Raw genomic sequence first — 21,634 nt, 5'->3', positions numbered from 1 at the left:
TGTTTTTCAGGAACAACCCCGGTCACTTTGGCAAAACCTGTTTGCTGCCAGGTGTGCTCACCTCTTCTTCTTACTGCGAACGGCGTCCTGGATGCTCTTCACCTGGACGGCAACCACAGACAGAACCTCCACAGAGATGCGGTTGAACTCGTCGAAGCAGCCCCAGGCTCCGGTCTGCGCAAGGCCTTTGTAGATATTCCCTATGGACTGGGGGGTTCAGGCACCTCGTCAGGAACAACAAGCCTCTGGCGCAGTGCTGTGGTGCTGCACTTCCATACTATATCCAGCTCACAGTGTGATTCCAGTTTTTCTTCACGTTCATTATGGCAGATGCCCCTCTTCAAAGTGACTTAAACAGCTTACATTTTCACATATCCATTTAAGCCTCTCATACTGTGCAACACCCAAATACAAATAAAAATCTGAACAGTCGCTGCTCTCACATAGTAGATTACATTTATTTGCTCAGCAGAGACTTATATTGAGAAGGAGTTACATATCATACATTTTAAATATTATCCACATATACAGCTTGATATTCACTGAAAGAAGTACTTTGCTTAGGTACAACAGATGTATCCCATGAATCGACAGCATTCTGGATAGAAGGCATCCCATGGGTATTTCTCAACAGCCTTTTGTGCAATTAGCAATTCCCTCCTGTGACCCCACCTTATAGTCCATTTGCTCTGAGCAGTTGAAGACATAAACCATGACCCCCAGCGCCCTGCCCAGATCCTTAGTGGTCTCAGTCTTTCCGGTACCAGCAGGCCCGGCTGGTGCCCCACTCATCGTCAGGTGCAGAGACTGCGTCAGCGTCACATAACACCTGGACGTTTCACACAGCACCAGACAGACAGAGAGACAGGCAAAGTGAGAACACAGGTAAGCAGTAGAAATATATCTTTCATACAGGGTAACAGAACACAATATGGCTTTAGGGGTACTGGAATTTTTATCAGATTCCCTGATATAATCACATGGCTTACATCTGAACATTATTCATTTACATACCTGCATATTGGCTGAAGCAACTTATCTTATTCACTTTTCTCAAGGTTGCAGTGCCAGCTCCATGCTGTGAATCAAACCTGCAACCTTCTGGATACAGGCCCAGTTTCACAACCTCCATACCGTACTGTCTCCCCAGCACATCCCAAACCCACATTTGCTGTATTTATATAAACCAATCCAGAGCACACTGAGCCAGAAGAGTAAGTGACAAAATTGTATCAATGTTGTTCTTTACAGCAGAGGTACAGTTTCATAGCACTAGAATACACTACACCTAAGCTACTCCATCAATCTAAGGGACACAGAGTGATGTCTGTGGAGAAGGCGACTGGCGTGGGGATGAGCTAGAGTGTAAGCGAGTCACCTGTCTGTTAGAGGAGTGATGACCAGGCGAGGTGTGTTCCCCAGGTACTCGTAAGAGTAGGGGAACTGCGCGTCACAGATGTTGACAAAGCAATGCCTCTGTTCTTCATCCCAGCGATGACGAAGCTGGGACAGCCAGGTGAAGGCCTGCGCGTTGTTCACCTGAACAGACAGCAGAGGGGGCACTGTTATTCCTTCACCTGAGGACTCCAATTAAAGGACCTACCTACAGAAAAGGGAACTATTTCTGTTTATCACACAACCAACAGGACAAACCTAAAAAGCCATCATTCTGTATACTCCGTTTAACCAAGGCTTTTTAACAATAGAAACTTAAATGGTAGTCACATGCTGAGTGACCACTGTCCAACTCCAACAAATTAAGTAGAAATATTATTCTAAGAAATATTAAGTAGAAATATTGTTCCAAGGATTTGAGTGCAGTGCATCATGTAACATGATTTCACACTGATTCACAAAGGAGTGTAAAAAACAGTTACCTTCTGAGAGATGAGCTTTGACACAACATCTCTGGCATGGACGTCTATGGTACACACGGTCATGATCTTCTGTCGGTCGCCTGGCAACAGCTCTCCTAGCAACATGTTGATCAGGGAGTTCAGCTGAGCGATCTAGACAGGAAACACAAGGAATTATGGGTCCCAGGAAAAAAATTCTGCAGTAACTGAATGTTCACATCCATTTCAGCTGAATAACCAAAATAATTATTAGAATAATGTGATGACTTACATCAGATTCAATGTGAAAAAGCTGGCTATAACATTGCCCTACATTCCATGAATAACATATAAAACATCGTAGCATATCCATCTGGCAGAAAACTGTGGTGTTGTTGAATAAGGTCATATATTCTATCTAGCTGGAGGCAATCACTTCATTTATCAATGTTCTAGACCATAGTGAGTATGTGTACGTGTGGGTGGGGCTAGAGTACACTGTCATACCCTGCTGTTTTCTGACTGATCTACACATTCTATCTATTCTAAACACACAATTTGCTCTGCTTTTATCAGAGGGTGCGTTTGTGTAGACTGATGGAAATTCGGCAGAATATTCAAACACAGGCTAACCTTAACAACAACTGATCAAACCAATGTACAGCACATAGACTATAGCTATAGCCTTGCTTGCAACACCCTCTATGAACATGATAGGTTAACTAGCTCACATAGTGATATCAAAGAAACACCCACACATTCTAATTAATTCATTCATTAGTGTCTACAACACACTTAATCCCCAAGGAAACCAAGAAAACAATAGAACAATATATAAGTAGATCAACAAACACATAGACAGATAAGAATAAATACTTAGATCAGTAACCACAAAGTTGCATTTTGAAAAACATGTGACACAAAGCACTGACACTGCAGATACAAAATACACAGTGATCCTGCATCTGGCTGTCTCTCAGCTGTTGCAGTAGATGTTCAAGTGGATTAGTATTTCTGAATTTAAACACATATAACATTGACTGTTATCTCAATAATATTACTTGTTTAATGTTATAGTCTGTTAAGACTGTCTTTCTATAATTACCTGTTTCTTTTGGTAGTCTCCGATAACTGTCTTTGAATTGTTACCTGTTTCTTGTGGTAGTCTCTGAGGGCTGTTTCAAATCCCTCCTCTAGCCTTTCGAACACGATACCGAGGTCGGTTGTCCACCAGATCTGGGAGCCGGTGAGGGCCACCTGGGCAGGGTACTCCAGCACCCATTGCTCCCTTGGCCTGTCCTCGTACACTGTCACTGCCTCAGCCAGGTGGTGCCGCACTGTCCCCCGCATGGTGTCCTCTAGACGGGTCAGCCACGTCTCTACCTGTCAGAGACCAATGGTATTAAACTGCTTTTATTGAAAGGCTTCATGTTCAACAAGTTCCGCATACAGACTGACTTTTCATGCCATTTCGTGGTTACAATATCATATGTCCAAAAAACACTAACAAAGCATTAGAATATCAGTATAATTATTATAATTCATTAGTATATTCTGTTAATTTTTACTTCCTATGAGAATCTTCACATATAGGAGAGAAAATGCCAAAAAAAATGAGGGGTTGCTCCCATCTTTACAGGACTACCTACACCACACCACATGAAAACATTCAAATTACATCAATTCAAATGAGATCCTAAATGCTTTAAAATCTTCACGTACAGATAACGTTGAGCAGCAAGAAAACAAAATCTGACTGAAACACCAGGTGGCGCTGTGCTACAGGCCACCTTTCACAGTGCTGACTCTTGCTCTTGGTGTACACAGGAATTAAGTCTCTCTCTTCCTACTGTGTGTGGTTTGCAGTCATTGAATCCACTGACAGTCTGTGAATGGTCTTACCTGACCAGTGCAGTTACAGTAAGTTTGGAACGGAACATATTCCCTTTCTTTACTGAACATTCCCACTGCAACATTACTCTTCTCCATTCCCTCCTCCCGCAAAAACTCCAGGTCTGCGATGTTGTCGAACAATTTGGCCAGGTGTCGTGTGACCTACAAAGGGAACCAGGTTCATTCTCATTTGCCAGAAAAAGGGAGTGTCTTTAAAAGGTTAAAGACAAATCTGTTAAAAATGTATTTCCAAACTGACTTTTCCCATCATGTGAATACAATATCGTTTCCTGTTATGTGGTGCCAAGTGGGACAGGCCTACCTTTTCAGGCTGGCTCCCTTTGGAAAGGATATCTAGCAGGTCTGCAGACGAGATGAAGTAAAACCGTGGAAACGCTAGTCGCTTTGTCTCCAAGTATTCAGCTAATGCTTTCTCACACAGTGCCAGTCTGAGGAGAGGAGAGAGAGAAAATATATGTTTGAGTTTTAACCCCACTTTGTTGGGACATTACATCACATCACATTACTTAGCATCCCTAATATAGGAAGAGAATTCACTGGAAAAAGCAAACCAAAAACAGAAAAGAAAACCAACAAAAATGTATGTATTTCCTCACACCATCAAACCAATAACCCCACCTGACAAAAAGAGAGCAAAGAAAAAAGCAGAACCCAACATGTGGAAAAAATAGAAACAATAACAACAGCAGAGAAACATAATAACACAACCTAATAGATAAGCTAAATCAAAAAGACAAACTGAGCCGTTGTGGACATCCACTATACAACAAACTTCCCCCACACCCCAAATGCTCATAAAAAGACCTAAATTGTCCACCAATTTGTAGAAAGATTGTTTAATCCTCATCCAGGTGGTAGGCATCCCCAGCATCATGTTGCTAGGATCCACTATCCCTGCTCAAGGTTACAGTTTTTCTGGGTTTTCCAGATGGCATATTAGATGACTAGTTCAGCAAGGTAACCCTTTCTCTCATTCGACAATTGGAGACAGGTCTGATTTAAAAACAATCAGTCTGTGCCACAAACTGAAGGCAACCAGACTACTGTCCCTCCCCCTGCAGGATAACTGGGGAAGCAACCGTTTCCACTTAGATGATCTGGCAAGTACCTTCTCCACTATACCCTCACATTATGGAACAACCCATAACCCTGTTTAAAACCACCAGATAAATGCCCAAAACCTTAATCCCAGACCTTTCCCCAAACAAAAAATTCTGGTGGTCTTCACTCCACCCACCTCCCAGCAAGAAAAGCCTCATTCTTAGTCCAACTGATCATAGCAGATGAGGCTTGAGAATATACATAGTCTCAAAAACATAAAAATGTTTATGATGGTATTTACATCACCCTCTCCCCTTTCAAAAACAGCTATGTCTTCAGCACAGGCTGTTCTAACAAATGCAGGCCCATCAATGACGCCCTGAACAGGAAATTTTAAACAGGAAAGTAGGCCTGAAAGTGGGCAAGACTGCAGAATGCCCCTCTGAACAGGAATCAGGCAGCTCAACCCACCCCCTACCTTGACCATACATGAGGCACCTTTGACAAACACACCCAAGACAAAAAACATCAAAACAAACCCAAGAGAATGAGACAGAAAGATGGAGAGAGAGACAGAAAAAGGAGGGAGAGAGAGAGAAAGAAAAAGAAGAGAGAGATGTATGGTATGTGTCATTGAAAATACTGGGAAAAAAATACAAAAATAATTTTAATAATGCATATGCCACAAACCTTTTCTGCAAATCCTCCAGTCTTTCAAACAGATTAGGCTTGTTGGTGGCTTCAATGACATTTTTTGTTTCAGCACTGTCAAACATCAGCTCCTGCAGAAACAGACAGTAGTGTTTAGAAGACAGATTTCTACAGCACGCCGGTGAGAGATTCAGGGTGAAATTTTAATATACATCTACTGGATACAGAACTGACATGTAGATCTTTTCCTGACAGCATGTCTCATGTCTCTCCAACCTAAATATGTGTAAGTACTTTTAACTCTTTTTGGTTAAAAAAGCAATGGTGAAATAGTTGCCTCACCTATGTTAGCATCCAGTGTCTTACCAGATATTTATTTTGCATATTCTTCTCATATATTGATATAGGCTGCCACTGGAACTCTGATAACCGCATATGTAAAATTGCTTATGCAGCATATCTAACATGTAATGAAATTACACTCCCCACATGTCATTATTAATTAGCGTAAACACTTCTGCATGGTGATCAACAGTATCTGATATTTAACTGTGCTCAGCACCAGTTTGGCATGCTTTAAAATCTCCAACAAACAGAAACCACCAAATAACACATCTGAGATCTTATTTTTAAATAAGCAAAGACCTCATTTTAACAGCAATTTGTAAGATCAGAACAGCTACATCAACATAAGTAGCAAATCTGCCTCCTATCTGGCAGGAAGGAGGATACCTTGAAATCAGCATCGATGGACAGGAACCTGTGTGTGTCGTCTGGCAGCTGTCTCCGGATGTCCTCTGAGCCGATGAAGATGCTCTCCAGGTGGGCCCAGGTGCGCTGGACCTCCAGCCACACCAGCAGCACAGTGTCTGCCATAGTGAGACGCTTCTGCCACTCGGACACCTGGGAGCGGAAGTACTCCACGTGTTTACTCTGTAGGATTGCCTGCAGCTGCACCTGAGGCAAGAGGAAACACACAGGTGAGGCCATATATACCTGAGGCAAGAGGAGACACACAGGTAGGGGTATATACACCAGAGAGAGAAAGAGTCACATTGGTATAGATATATACACAGATACACATAGATATATATGCCTTAGATAGGAGAGGACGTTTAGGTGAAGCCTGCTCTAGCCTGCTATCTTTGTATTGCAATGTGGTACAGATAGCCCTGGATTCACTCCCAGAGTGCCTCATAGTGGTTTGTTCTAAGGTTGGTGATAAATATAAGCTGTGTGCATGCCACTACAAAAGCATACACACAAATAAAGTCAACGCTGTCATTCAATGATAAAAGTGCTCAAATTTATTATTCAGGCTTAATGCAAAAAAACAGCTGTTGCTTTTTTTTTGGCTCATCAGACAGACTCTGGTGCTTAGGTAGAGGGAATCCTTCATTCCCATTGGCTATCAGCTTGCAATCTAATTCAGGAGATTCACAAATTGCTTTTAACATGCAGCAGCAGAATCAACCAGTCAGGAACTGAAATACTGTATTTAATCAGGTCCTTTTCACCTGTAATTTCTTTGTTTGAACACATTGGGAACATGGGAGATGGGAGCCACTGTTGTAAGGAGTAATCAATGTGGGCACATTGATGTCAGGGTCTGTATGAATGTGAGATCTCACCCCTGCTTGAACTAGCAGAGACAGCATGCTAACAAAGACCTTTACAGGAGAACAAAAGCCTGTCAGCCAGGGGTCCCGTAAATCCAGGGGCTCAATACAGCTGGTGAACCGAGATTTCCAACGCATGGTGAGGGACAGTCCAAAAACCCTCAGGACCATTCATCACACCGTTAGTACTGGTGAATGATGCATAAGGGTCATGCCTAGGGTCATGTGACCCTGTGTCATCTTCATAACAGACAAAACCCCTCTCTATAGGAAATTCCATATAAATTCACATAATCAAAACAAAAAAATACAACATTCACTGGTTTATGGTTGAACCTCTCACAAAATGTTTTACTTTTGTTCATAAATCAGACAAGGAAAAATACATGGCTACTTGCTATCACATCACCTATTCAAAATAGCATAATCTGTACAGAGCAATTAAGATTAAGTCTAACCTTAAGACTTCCTGAGAGTAAATTATCCTTTAATATGACAGTGTGGTATGGGAAGATGAATGTGAGAAACAAAAGCAACGTATCTGTCATAGTTCATATGTCAGGAAGGGTTGCTAGAAAACAGCAGAACCAACTTTTTTACATGTATAACCTTTCTGTTCACAGGTGAGCACTGACCATTACTGGTGAATTTTCTCACCTGTTGAATTCTGCCTTTGAAGGATAACTGTGAGAAGGTTTCAGAAGGGCCATGGTCCACATAAATGTCTTTTGTATCAAATGTAATAAGCCTAAAGTACCTTTGTGTCTTTCAGATGGGCAGAAGGGCTTTGGTTAAATCTACCTGATTTTCTTCTAAAGTCTCTATCAGGTCCTCATCAGATTTCAGGAGTGGAGTAGAGGTTCGGCAGTGCTCCTCATATGAAAATTCCATTGTGGTCCAAGTCTGACTGATTTCAGTCAGAATCTGTGGGCGAAACAGTACCTAATGAACATTTAGCAAAACTGCATTTATGTACCTTTGAGATTTAAAACATTTTTTAGTTTTAGCCTAAGGAAAAGTGTGATCTGTTCTGGGTGATAAATTTGTTTTGTAGTCGAAAGGTCAAATTTACTACATTAAACCTTAAAGACTGAAAATAGGATACTTATGGTGATTTACATATTTGATGGGAGTTTGAAAAGAATGAATTTTGAATTAATCTGCAGTTAAATATACTATTCATTATACCATTGCATACGTGAATGATCCATGCATGATCTGTTGCTGGCCAATAGATTTTGTAAAATGTACGACCACAGCATTACCAAAAAGCCATGTTGTGAAAAGTATCTTGCCTTATTGTATCAGCGTGCTTACTGATTGCATAGTGAGTGAAAGAGAGAGGGAATAACTGCACAAGGACCTTCTCTATGGTCATCTCCTTGACTGCCTTGTCCACAATGTTGCGAACCTCCTCCTCGACTCTGTGGAGCTGTAGGGCTAGCAGATTGGCCAAGGTGGTGCTGTCTGTCATGGTGAACTCCACCTGCACAAGGTAGGTCAACAGGTTCTCACCACCATATGTGTTACAGACAACATGTTACAGGAAACCTCACAAACACTGAACTTAGGGCTACCAGTGGTAGTGAAGCTTGGCAACACTATCACATGCTTATTTTTAAAATTTTATATTGCATATTTTTGGTTACATTTCAAAAATTCTTTCAGCCCATTGATGTGCATAGCAAAATGAGCTTTTCAAATAAAAGTAAAGGATCAAGTCGTGCATTTTTTAAAAATAGTTTCTACACTAGTTAGTTTTTTCAAATGAGGGAAGCTCATTAAGTAAGGTTTTCTTGACTAGGAAGTATATATACTTATATATACGAGTATATATGGAAAATGCTACACTTATATACTTGGAGAGGACAGTATTCCACTCACCCCAGCAGTTCTGACCAGCTGGGCCCAGTGTCGGTCTCGAATGGCTCGGTTTTGCAGCTCAGTCACGGCCCGCAGTGAGGTCATCAGGTTTTTCACTGTCAGGTCCAGTCCATTATACACATCCCAGCTGCGCACCTCTTTGTCCAGCTTCCGCATGTCCTGTCCAGACGAGAGGCATGAAAGGAGGCATTTACAATTCAACACAGCCAGATTATTTTTGAGATATGGATATGGACGACTGTCAGCATGGCATGAGGCCTTACTTTGGCGAATCTCCTCAACTCCGTGTCCATCTGGTCAACATTGATCTCCCTCCACTGAGTCTTTGTCCAGTCCTCTATGCTGCACTGTCAGGGATGGGAAGGGAAGATATCATGAGACAGACTGTTGGTTACATGATGTTCATGACTTGAGAATGAGAGAATTAATGAATTTGGCAATGACTGGAACACTGCTGCTTTACAAAGTATCCGACTAGTTCTCGACAACCACAAATCCAATCGTCTCAGACAATAATCTTGACCGAAAAAAATAATGATGATGATGACATAGATGAAAAATGACCTTTTTTTGCATTTTTTCCATCCCATTTCACCCAATTTAGGTAATTGCCAATTATATTGCTTAGCCTCACAGCAAACTCTGCACTCATGCAGGAGCACAGGATAAGGCAAATGCAATCCTCCAATACACATGCACATCAATGCTGCTATTTTTTACACTACCACTTCAGTTAAGTGGGCACTTATAAGAGGATAGGTACTACTCCACCAACATTATCTGAGCAACTTGCAGGCACCCACCCGGGCGGAGAGACGCTGTGTGACGAGGTAACCCTGGTTGACATACCCACCCACCCCTCTCCCCAGCAACATGAAGCCAATTTGTTCTACCACTGTGAGCTCCCAGACATAACCTATTTTTAACATTTCTTATTCAAATTTACATCCTGCATTTAATGTTAAAAATGAACCCAGATTTTTTCCCAGTAAATCTCATGAAATATAAACACCACAAGCAGGATTTCAGAGCACTTAAAAGAGGGGTAGGATGTATAAAGCTGGTTATAAGGCATCCAAGCTGTAAGGGGGGGTGAGGAATGTCACACACTGTCACCTCAGACTGCTTTCCTCTGTTAAAACTGAGCCCATTCCCCAGTGGTGTCATAAATGGACACTCACATGCACGTACACCACCATGTCCCACAGTTCCTTGAGGAGGGCAACCTCTCTGCGGCAGAGTTTGAGCTGCCTGTAGTCTGGAACGTTCACTTCAAAGAGGCGGCTAGACTCCTGCAGCTCTGCCATCTCCTCCTCCAGTGCCCTGATCTCCCTGTGAGCCTGCGGGAACAGCACACAGCGTCTCTTACACGGAAGAACATTTCTTATTTTCTCATCACCATAGTTAATGCCATCCACATGCATGTTCATTGCATCATCTCTCCTTTGACTTCCTTTTTCTTATGAAGTTTGACCTGATGATGTATAACACTCTTTAACCCCCAATGTCACGGTCGGACAGATATACTTCCTTGGATGCATGAGTGAATATCTTCAGTTCCTCATTTCTCCTTCCCTTCAGTTAGAATTTGTAAACAATACCATACATAAAGTATATCTTACATCATTTTCACAGATTTTCTTAAATCTTAACTTTTTCTTTCCATTTTATACACATTGTATGTGATCCATTCCATTTCCTTCATTGTAACATCGCCCCTTTTTCCCATTCAGTCTTACAGTTTTACACTGTATCGGTAAGCATAGTTTTCTGTAATGTAGTCAGAGGAAAATTCTGTGACAGTTTCTTAATTAGGGGTGAAACATTCAGTAAAATGATTGAATGATGAACTTATTGATTGGATACAATAATTTTATCATTTCATTTATTTGCTGCACCTCCTGTCCACTCTTCAGTCACTCTATCTTCAGTCTTCAAACAACTGGCTTTCGTTTTGAGAACTGTGTCTCTATTGTCACTGTACCATAACTCTTGCTTACCCTGCTGTCTCTTGCTTATGATAATATGCGTGCTCAACATGGGTGACAGCATGGGACAATACTGTTATACCCTTCAATAAGGTATTGCATTGCCTCTGTGAAATATCTGTAACTGGATAAACCTTAAATAATGCAAGTAGCCCTTGATAAGGGCATCTACTTAACAAATGAATAACATGAGAGATACCCTTTGAAGATGCACTTTCAAAATACATCTGTTGAAATGCAAATGTGCACACAATTCTCAAATTACAATAACAGTCCTGACAAGGTTATAAAAGAAATTATTTACTTTCTCGAGATGAGTGTATGGTTTTACAGCATTGTAGCTGAAGGGAGCATCCATTCTGAACTTCTCTCTGAATTCACTTTGTTTAATCTGTAATGTGAGAAAATACGAAAGGTTGAGATCAACACCATTGACACACCCTATCCCCAATAACAAGTAAAAAGTGCATCAATAAAGAACATTTTGAGGTGTTCTGTTAAAAAAAAACATAAATAGCTGGCTTTATAGTTATCAATGAACAGCAATACAGAATATCTACCTGAGAAGTTTACACTAAATTTAAGGTCTATGTAAAAAGCCTAACAATTTTAAAATAATAATAATAATTATAATATGAATAATAATAATAAATTTTTTGGTTGGGCATATTGAACACACATCTGGTAGATAATCCTTCCAAAATGTTGATGCAGTATGTAAATGCTTTGACATTCATCAATTATCTTTCTCAGAACTTTCTTTTTTCAGAGAGCCACTCTAAGTCTTTAGGCGCGCTTTAAGTCTTGTTGAAATGGTAAGTGCAACTCTTCATGTGTGGGCTTCATAACCAACCAGAAAACACACCCACCTCAAAGGCCACACACTTCCTGCGTATGACAGACACCTCCGCGGTCTGCAGGGGCGCGACCTCGTGCTTAACAGACACCGCCAATTTCTTGATGCTACTCCACTTTTCAGGAAGTTCCTATACAGCGATAGGAAACGAGACATGAAAAATCCAGGGAAGAGGAGAGAAAGTACCGGAAGGTGCAGGAAAATCCCAAGAGAAGCACAGGAGGAAACACAGAGAATTATGAAAGCAGCACAAGAGATGTACAGAAGTAAGGAGAGGAAAGGAGGGGTACAGGTTAGATACAAGAGTGTTACCTTTCAATTTTTAATACATTATTCTTTCCAATATATTATCAGTTTTTTATTTCAAAATCGTCTGTTAAATTCAACATATTTTGCATTAACTTATTCTCTGTTCAATGCCATAGACTAAAGTGATTGTTTTAGAAAGCTGACTATGCTGACGTAATCTTCTCATACCGGTGAGCTCATACCTTTGAATATGCTGATCTGTTTTACTAATAACTTGCAGTTACTCAACTAATTCTCACTAAGACCACATTTTAAAAACTTTGGCAGCCACTTGCACCAGTTACAAAATGGAGGCACAGTGTCTATATAATGTAATATGTTCTACACTTCTGTGCATTAGGGACCTACTTAGTGAGTTAAGATATTCATAGAGGACACGTTTATTTTAGTTTCATTATTAGAGTTTTAGACACTAACATTTTGTAATTTTCACTTATCCCTTAATACCGTTATTAAAATGTTCCAGGGCCAAGAGGGCTTTTTGAATGTGTTACCCACCACATTATAATAAGGTTCACAGACTGTCTTAACTCAGTCTTAACTAACAGTCTTAACTGAAAGCTAATGCGGTGCAAAATCAGGACACTTTTGGTTATGATGGGTAACATCCACGTTTTTAAAACCCAGTGAAAATCCTAAACCTACCCAGGCATGTTACAGTGTTCCTCTGCCCTCACACTTCTGAAGGACAGTGATGACTCACCTCCAGTTTTGCGTAGACGTGATCAGACATCCGCTGGCCGTAGCCTTCCAGCAGGGTGATGGTATCTTTCAGGGGCTCAAACAGCTTGTCTGTGATCACCTGGCGATCCCTGACGGCAAGCAGGAGTCCCATGACCTTCACCAGGCCACCGTAGTCCCCCTCTTTCACTGGCTGTTTCAGCCCTCTGTCCGTCACCTTGATAAACTCCTCCAGCTCATTCAGACTGAGGAGGATACAAGACAGGTGTCACTGACACACAGTATGCTCCTGCAGCTCATTCGGGCTGATAAGAAAAACATGACTTTCATAGTAACATAAAACAATGATAATCACATACCACAACTTTTTTCCAAATACACTAGAAGAATGAAAATCAAAAATATTCAGCTTCTTGTTTCCATAAAAATATAACATTTTACTCACATGTGATAATAAACAGGCACCTATCAGAGAACAATTTTCAATAAATTGTATTATTAAACAAACTCAACAGACAATGCAGTCATTGTTACGTGACTATATGACCATAATGACCATCTTCACAATCTCCCTCAGTGACATTGACTTGATAATGCCAGTTTAGAATGACATGGAGGGGGAGGACCCCAGTGAATTTTGGGGTATCAGTGAAAGGAATCTCACCTGTCTGTGACGTATGTCATGAGGTGCTCCTTGAACATCCAGCTCCACTTCTTTATGGTGTTTAACAGACTCATTTTGAATGACTTGATGTCTACCCTGAACCAACTGTCAAACACCTTGGAATCTTCAGTCTTGCTGACATGGATATACATGTTTTCATAAATATCAATCTGAAAAATCAGAACAAAGAAAAATCATCACAATATCTTATTTGTTTCTGTGGCACTGATGAAGCAACACTTAATTCATCCAATTACCAGTATACCAATCAAAATTTTACACACCTCTTGAATTATCAACAAATAGGTCTAATCTGTTGATGCATGTCTCTCAATTTGTTTTAGTAACTATTTTAGCCTGTGGAGGGCAGCAGTGAGCCAAACTCTAACCCAGTAGCCACAGAGTCCAAGATGGGACCGCACCCTGAATGGAACACCAGTTCAGCGCAGAGTACACATGCACAGAACATTTTATGGAATTTGGGCAGCATGTCTGTGGGAAGTAACTAGAGAGCCTGCAGGTTCCCTTGCATAGACAAGAGGAGACCAAATTCCCCAGAGACTGCTCAACTCAAGGTGAGGTAACAGTGCTAACCACGGTACCACCTGATCAGAGAAAACCTCCTAAATAAAGTCGCTATGCTAAATACTATATCTCTGACACAGAGCGTGCGCCTTCACCTGTTCCTTGAACTGCTCAATGGTGGGCGGACTCTCAGGAAACACATCCTCCCCGAAACCGTCAACCTCTTCAGCGGTCAGCGCATGCCCATACAGGAGGAACTGTCCCATGAACTCCGCCCTGTCGTCCAGCCACAGGTGCGCATAGCAGTCAAAGACGCTGCGATACTGCAGGGCCTTCTTGATGACATCATCAACTCGCTCCATCACCTCCTGCCGCAGGTCTGCGAGGTCTAGCATGTCGTCCATGTCATGCTGTGAAGACGAGGCCAAAATTTGCATGAGAAGTCAATCAGGAAAGGGCAGCACTGGTCACAGCATTGGTTGGTTCTACTGTCATGTGATTTCTTTTCCTTCCTTAGAGAGAGATTCATCATAGCCTTTTCCTGTCCTCACCTGGTAGTTCTCCATCCCCAGATGCGCTGCCACCCTCTTCACCTGAGCAGACATCCTGAATATGTCTCCCAGCAGCCCCTCCACCAGGTCATAGAACCCGTCTCCAGCATCCCGGTCCAGGGAGGGGCGGAAGGTGATCACGGGGGTGCTCAGGACCATCTGTGCCTCCAGTAGAGGGGTCTGCCGAAACTCGCCCTCTGTATTCTCCACAAAGAACTCAAGGGAGCGTGTGATGGCACTGAAGAGACCTTCCACGACCATCTCGTCCACATACTCCACATACGCAAGCCATGTGTCTGACCCAGGATCAGCTCTGAAGAGGGAACGGTTCTCCTGCAAGGTTTAATGAAGGGGTAACACAGAGGGAGTGGGATCTTAGACTGCAGTATTTTATTGAAACATAACCCTATTGACCTAAATCATCTTATTTCTTAATGTATTTGAATTACATTACATTACACTATTGTCATTTAGCAGACACTCTTATCCAGAGTGACTTACATAGGTTACAGCTTTTTTGAAATGCTATCCATTTATAGGGCTGCATATTAACTGCGGCAATCATGGGATAAGTACCTTGCCCAAGGGTACAACAGCAGTGCCCCAGCAGGGAATTGAACCATCAACCTTTTGGTCAAGCCCTGCTCCTTACCCGCTATGCTATTCTGCCTCCCTAAATTTATTAGGCAGGTCAGCTAATAGCAACTATGACAAGTTATATAACTATGGAAAATTAGATTTCATATGGCTTACCTCTATGAGTCTGTGGATGAGCTGTCCATCTCGTTGGATGGCGCTGTACCTCTTGGCCAGCCGGTCTGCTCTGTCTTCCAGCAGTAACAGGGAATCTCTTTTGTTGTCCTTCCTGCAGAACATAGCCTGCTCGCTCCATCCCTTCATCAGGTTCTGGATCATGTCCACGTTGTCCTTGGTCCTCTGGACCCGACGCCCCAGGTCTTGGATGCTGTCCTTCACATCGCTGATGTAATCCCAACAGTCCTGGTCTTGCCAGGTAAGGGTCGACTCTGCCCTCTGTAGCTTCCTGTCAACAGCGGCAATCTCCTCCCTAACCATGGGAAGCTCCACCTCCAGCATAGTGTGCTTAAGCTTGTTGTAGGACTGGACCAGAAGCTGTAGACCACCCACATACTAACAAAGACCAATCAGAAACAATCACAGGTAATGAGCATACTGACCTGGATCAATCAATGACCATTACACATTGTAAATATTGTTGAGGACCTCCATGAGGCAATTATCTCTGCCCATATGGAATATAATACAGCTGTTAAGATGGATGCTTTCGTCACTTTAAACTGAGGTGTACCATAATAATGTCAGACCATTTCCTACCACAATAAACGTGTCTTTCTTCTCAAACACAGCCAGGGCAGCTGCAGGGATGTTAGTCTGTTCTAGCATCTGCAAGTGCTTCACATCCTTCAGGACAGCTACAAGCTACAGTGAAAACAAAGCGGTCAATCAGGCTCCAAACCTCATTTAAACAGCATACAGTATCTATGTATGACTTGGAATGGTGAATGGATCTTTTCTTGGCCAATTCTTGGCTTAAAGCACTCCTTTTCTAACATTACAAAGGCACAGTGCTAAATGGGTCCAACAGCAAAAATCTTGACTTATAACATCTTATGATGTTATCAGAGGATTCTCACTGCTGCTTTAACACCCATCCTTTAGCACCACAGCAGCATTACCTGTGGGTCGAAGTTGACAGTGAGGAAGCCAGTGGATCCATTTCTCTTGATCAGGGGCTGGTCCAGATTCATCTGACAGACCTGGTTCAGTCCATTGCACCAGTTAGAGTAGACTTTCTCTTCATACTGGTCCAGCAGAGTCAACATCTCCACATACTTCTGGTAAACTAGCTCCATTTCTGCACCTTCCAAGGTCCTGTTGGGAAAATGTATTATTTCCCCATTTGCTGCTTTTACTCATCTTCAGTTTGCACTTTAATTGCAAACATGTTGTTTCATGTTTTATGCTATAGTGTTCTGTATCAATAAGGGAGGTGACATGCCAACTACAAACTACTGATTAACTGATGGACTGAACACTAACAACAGTGATAGTAAAAATGCACTATAACAAATAAAACTGGACTGATTGATTAGATTATAACATTATTCCTCCTTTACAAGTCAACTTAACACAACTTTTTTGCCTTTATGATTGATATTGATCGAAGATAGGACCTGTTCAGCCATATTGATTGGTTGGATCCATGCTGTTACAGATCCACTATTGATAAGTGATCCACATTATTCAATCTATGAAAATGAAAAAGGCAACAGTGTTGATGATAATACGTCTTATGGGCTATGTGCAGACACAGACACTTACGCATCATGGATGGATCTGAAATATGTCCATGGTGTTTGGATTCTCTCCTTCAGCATTCTTGCCCACTTGATGGAGCCTGACACCAGTGGCATGTTCTTGCTCTCCACCTAAAGAGCGGCATTTTATATCACGGAGAAGACATCTTTCTGGCATGACGGCCAGAACACAGAAACTACAGATACAGTACACCACTACACTGTTAACATGAAAAGTAATGGGGTTATGAGGAGGACAAACAGGACTAACATCTTCTTAAAATAATATATAGGTATGAGAAGTATGTATTTGATAGATCTGACTGCATCTCCAAGACAATAAAAACAACGAGAATCATCTGGTCAAGCAACAAACATTTGTAAATGGCCATTTTAAGGGCCACTGACTCACTGATTGCTGGGAAGACCCAACTCAACTCTTTCCCCACGGCTCACTTTTAAATGGTTACTGACCTCTTCCCCAAGGAAATGGAAAACATTAAATACATGTTAAATGATAAGTGTTGGGAAGACAGCTTTAATTTTTCACAGAAGAGGTGCATGTACCTTTCAAATGTCAGTAATGAGAGAGTTATTGATATGTTGAATATACACAATCCCAGAATCATGAATAAAGTCAGCCTGAATATTTGCCACACCTGCCATAGAGTGTCACAGAGAGCAGTATGATACCTTTAAGTGGGAATCATACAGATGTTTACACCTCTCCAGCTCTTCACTGAAGAGCTGCAGCAGGACCAGGAAATTAGGGCTGAAGATCTCCTTGATCACAGGTCTTTCCAGGAAGTGTCCAAACACAGCTAGCAGCTTCATCCAATCAGAGAGCAGATATTTAGTTCACAGGTTAAAAGTGTTTAGAATGTATTAAATGCCAGTTGCATCATTTATATTATTACATACCTTATAATAAAAACAACTACAATATTAAAGGATGGCCACTTGAATGGCAACAAAACCACCCAGAGAAAGTTATTAGAGAAAGTTTCTGTTATAAAATATATTAAATTATCAAAATAATGCCACAACATAAAATGACTCAACTTGATTATGTTATTATATTTTGCATTTAAGTGCAAATCAACGTAATATATGTAATGATATAAAATGAAGTTACACTTCAGTTACACCTTATTACATAAAGTAATAAACTGTACTACTCTAATGGGGAATTTCGCTGTCAGTAAAGTTTATTCTGTAAAGCAAGAACATTTTAATCGGTTTGGGCCTGTAAAAAACTCTTCGTATAAAAGCGGGAATGCAAACGAACGGACTTCGCATTGGGTTAGAAAATGGGGTTCCTCAAGGAACAAACAGCCACCTCTTACCCATGCATGTGTGAAGATACAAATTTACTGTGATACTAAACTTGCCATAAACTCCTTTTCACTACCTTTTCACTGCGATTACATTTTATAGGGGATAACCACTTACATACTTTATATTTGTAGTTTGTATTTCCCCATAAAAGTAAGTTAAAAGAAAGGACTAAGAAAAACAATGAATAAGGCAGTATTATTTGAAGGTGCTATGGACAGCTGTCTTAGTCTTTGTATGGGATGTGTTCTGTAGAGATACTGTTCTCCACAGTAAAATGAGACATTATTAGGTATATGCATGAAACTGCCTGGTATCTGATACCAAAGTATGAGGCTCACAGAGATACGACAAGAGATGTGACAGTGGTATTAAGACTTTAGACCTCCTACCTTGAAGGCTGATTCCAAACCAGAGCAATCCTTAAATGCCAGGTTAAGAAGGGTAGCAAGAGAGCGATCAAAGTCCAAGACCTTCTCTTTGAAACTCTCATAGTCATACTCAAATTCCTTTGGGATGAAAACAAACAGGACCAATCTCACTCTACAAGAATTACAACTTCATTTCATTGACATTTGCTCAAATTTCACACATTTGGACATTTGAAAAGGGCACCAAATTAAGGTATTTTTCTGGCTTGACGAGCAAAGTATTTATTAAACATGAACATCCTTTGAGTGACAGTATGCATTACAGTATACAGTATGCATTCCCTAGAATTAATTTTTCACGTAATGTATTTTTATGAACAGCTTACATGCAATGCTCATACAAACGTGTTGAATGATAAAAGTAAGACTAATAATCGATTGTTTTTAAGAGAATAGTCCTTTGCATCCTTTCAGCCTCATTACCAGCATCCAATCACAATTCTTGTGCCATAACCACCTGCTTACGATATCCTTACCCCTGCTGTACAATGCCCTAACCCCTCTGTATTATGTCCTAACCTGCTTGCTACAATGCCCTTGTACCATCTCTACAATGCCCTTACCCCCTCTCCAGACTGATGCCAATCTTACATATCATTTCACTGTCTAGTGCATTAATCACCCGTGAATGGGAGGGCTCCCTGGGGCCTACCCTCAGCAGAGGTAATTAAATTAGGTCCTCCTTCACAGTGCCTGTCACTGATCCAGTAAGGGGATTAATATTCACAGCTTTTAAGTCATCAGCATCACAAGTGACTCCTGGTGTGACACCAATGTGACAAATGTCTCTAAACTGAACTGGATTTATTAGGATTCATGTGCTTCATATTGCAGACATCCTCTGCCCAGGGTGCTGGACAGCCTATTTTTTTTAATCTTACATCTGTTCTTTAACCCCTGTGTACACTGGATTTTTGGAGAAAAATTATGCCTGGTACACTCTCTACAATGACTTACGTGGCTTACTTTGTACACATGATACATTCATACTGCTGGACACTTAATCAAACCATCCAACAGCAGTGCCCGAAACTGGAATTCAACCCACAACCTGGTCAAAACACTAGTTAATTAAGCATTATACCAAAATGCCATCCATGGCAATCTACCACAGATAACCATTACCATTGAAAAGCAGTTCCTCTGATGCTGAAACACCAGACTACAAGAGGAACATTTCAGAATCACACATAATGCTAAGATTCTTGGATGGTTATATACCCTGGTTTTGACTGTTGGAATTAAACACTGCGTTACCAGCAACAAACATTTTTATCTCCCAGCTGACAAGAGCCTCCCCCACTGAGTGTGACCACAATCGCCTCTCTTATCTGCATATGCAGAGCTCAGTGTTATCATCATGAGTTTATGTAGTCTCTGCTACTGGTTGTGCAAGAATTAATGCACATAACAACCCAAACTTGTCTAAGAATCTTCAGCATCAAGAGAAAACTTGCTGACATAACACCTGCATCTCTCGCTCTCATGTTCACTGGTATGTCTTCCATTCAACCAGCCAGGTGGGTATGTGATCTTGCTCAAATGTACAGCTGCGTCATTCAATCCTGGTACCTCCCGCTAAAATGGAGTTTCACACTTGAAATACTTAAGGCATCACAGCCCTATACTCATCTGAGATAAACTGAAAAAACCTCTCAACTCAGGAAGAGATGGGGGAAACAAAGACAGTAGATCCCTACATGTCTTACATGAAAACGTTACTCGTGCAAACAAGCACAGGGTCGAAGTCTTACACATGACACATCGTTATCAGAATGAGGCAATCATGGCTGAGCTGGTAACCACGCTACAGTTTATACCTCTTGAGTCATAAACAGCTTCATACTCAATGAGAGCTTCAGTTCAAGAGAAACTTCTGTTTAAACGTAAACTGGCAGTATATGGACTCAAGTTACCCCATGACAGTACTTACTAAGGACACACTTTACATTAACTTGTTACATATACTGCAAGGCCTTAGTAAAGCATACATAGCCATTTCAAAATAATAACACAACTGGCACAGAATGATTTAATGTGTATTTTCTTGAAAATTTCTGTTACTTTATACATTGTTTTCTACAGTCACTCAAGACTAATTGAATCTGTCAATGTATCATTGCTGTTAATTCATTTATCCATGTTGTTTTAAAAATCCATTTAATTTAATGTTGTTTGATATTGATGCATTCTATCAAACAGTAAAATGCAATTCACTGAATGATTGATAAATTGATGAAAAGAAATGTAGTGGAGAGGCTATGAAACTAGCCTTGTGGACAAGTGTCTCTCCCTGAGGGCACAGTGCTGCTTTCCTCCAGTCTAGCAGCATAACTTGTGCTGTCGAGCGGAATCTGCTGATCTGAAACCAAAATTATCTCTGTCAAAACAGCTTCACAATACCTGGCTGTTGTAGTCCAGAGGATTGTATTCACTGTCTTTGAATTGCTGACAATGCTGCAGGAATTCCCTGTACATGCAGGAGACCTGCTCACTGTAGAGTTTTCCTTTAATGCCCCCGAATTCCAACTTCTCCAGCCTCTGGAACTCCAAAATTATGACAAGTAGGTCCTGGAAATCCCCAACATGCACACATGAATGATTATGCACAATTATTAAGAGTTTAACTTCATTAAGAGTGCAACCATCTCAGTATGTGGTCTAATGGTAGGCGATGGTGTGGTTCTCACCTCCACCTGCAGGAGGCGTGCCAGGAAGCGGTCAAAGCGTGCAAACACCATGGAAGAGGGGAAGTCCCAGGGCAAGTGCCCCTCTGCGGAGGTCCCGTAACTGACCAGCCTGTCCCGGTACATCCAAAATGTCTCTTTTACACACCTGAAGAGCCCCACTGCCACCTGCACTTGCTCCAGGGCCTCCTCTGTCTCTGCCTCCAACAGATCCTCAGGGGACAGGAAATCTGTGGCCTGAGGTTGGTGGGGAGGAAACATTAAAAAGACATGTTGACAAGCTGCTCAATAAGCCTGTACTACCTCATTAGAAAGTGGTATGTGTTT

The 21,634-nt window shown here is 41.4% G+C and overlaps 1 protein-coding gene across 1 annotated transcript in view; it reads right to left on the bottom strand.

Annotated features, from left to right (window-relative positions):
• The window catches only part of LOC118784276 (dynein heavy chain 11, axonemal), a 69,346-nt gene that overhangs the window by 44,678 nt on the left and 3,034 nt on the right, over positions 1-21,634 (bottom strand). The window contains exons 7-34 of the mRNA XM_036538424.1: positions 21,311-21,544; positions 21,024-21,191; positions 18,582-18,698; positions 17,548-17,682; positions 16,880-16,986; positions 16,234-16,429; positions 15,872-15,976; positions 15,272-15,667; positions 14,519-14,851; positions 14,123-14,377; positions 13,443-13,612; positions 12,801-13,023; positions 11,802-11,918; positions 11,237-11,323; positions 10,126-10,284; positions 9,208-9,291; positions 8,945-9,103; positions 8,424-8,546; positions 7,862-7,984; positions 6,174-6,398; positions 5,481-5,572; positions 4,051-4,177; positions 3,738-3,890; positions 2,985-3,218; positions 1,878-2,009; positions 1,379-1,539; positions 673-829; positions 62-207 (exon numbers count right to left, since the gene is read on the bottom strand). Coding sequence (XP_036394317.1) covers positions 62-207; positions 673-829; positions 1,379-1,539; positions 1,878-2,009; positions 2,985-3,218; positions 3,738-3,890; positions 4,051-4,177; positions 5,481-5,572; positions 6,174-6,398; positions 7,862-7,984; positions 8,424-8,546; positions 8,945-9,103; positions 9,208-9,291; positions 10,126-10,284; positions 11,237-11,323; positions 11,802-11,918; positions 12,801-13,023; positions 13,443-13,612; positions 14,123-14,377; positions 14,519-14,851; positions 15,272-15,667; positions 15,872-15,976; positions 16,234-16,429; positions 16,880-16,986; positions 17,548-17,682; positions 18,582-18,698; positions 21,024-21,191; positions 21,311-21,544 — 4,718 coding nt within the window. The remainder of the gene's footprint in view (positions 1-61; positions 208-672; positions 830-1,378; positions 1,540-1,877; positions 2,010-2,984; positions 3,219-3,737; positions 3,891-4,050; positions 4,178-5,480; positions 5,573-6,173; positions 6,399-7,861; positions 7,985-8,423; positions 8,547-8,944; positions 9,104-9,207; positions 9,292-10,125; positions 10,285-11,236; positions 11,324-11,801; positions 11,919-12,800; positions 13,024-13,442; positions 13,613-14,122; positions 14,378-14,518; positions 14,852-15,271; positions 15,668-15,871; positions 15,977-16,233; positions 16,430-16,879; positions 16,987-17,547; positions 17,683-18,581; positions 18,699-21,023; positions 21,192-21,310; positions 21,545-21,634) is intronic.

The sequence above is a fragment of the Megalops cyprinoides genome, chromosome 10, assembly GCF_013368585.1.
Source record: "Megalops cyprinoides isolate fMegCyp1 chromosome 10, fMegCyp1.pri, whole genome shotgun sequence".
Lineage (NCBI taxonomy): Eukaryota > Metazoa > Chordata > Actinopteri > Elopiformes > Megalopidae > Megalops > Megalops cyprinoides.
Note: the sequence above shows the minus strand (reverse complement) of the source record. Positions and strands in the feature narration are given on the sequence as shown.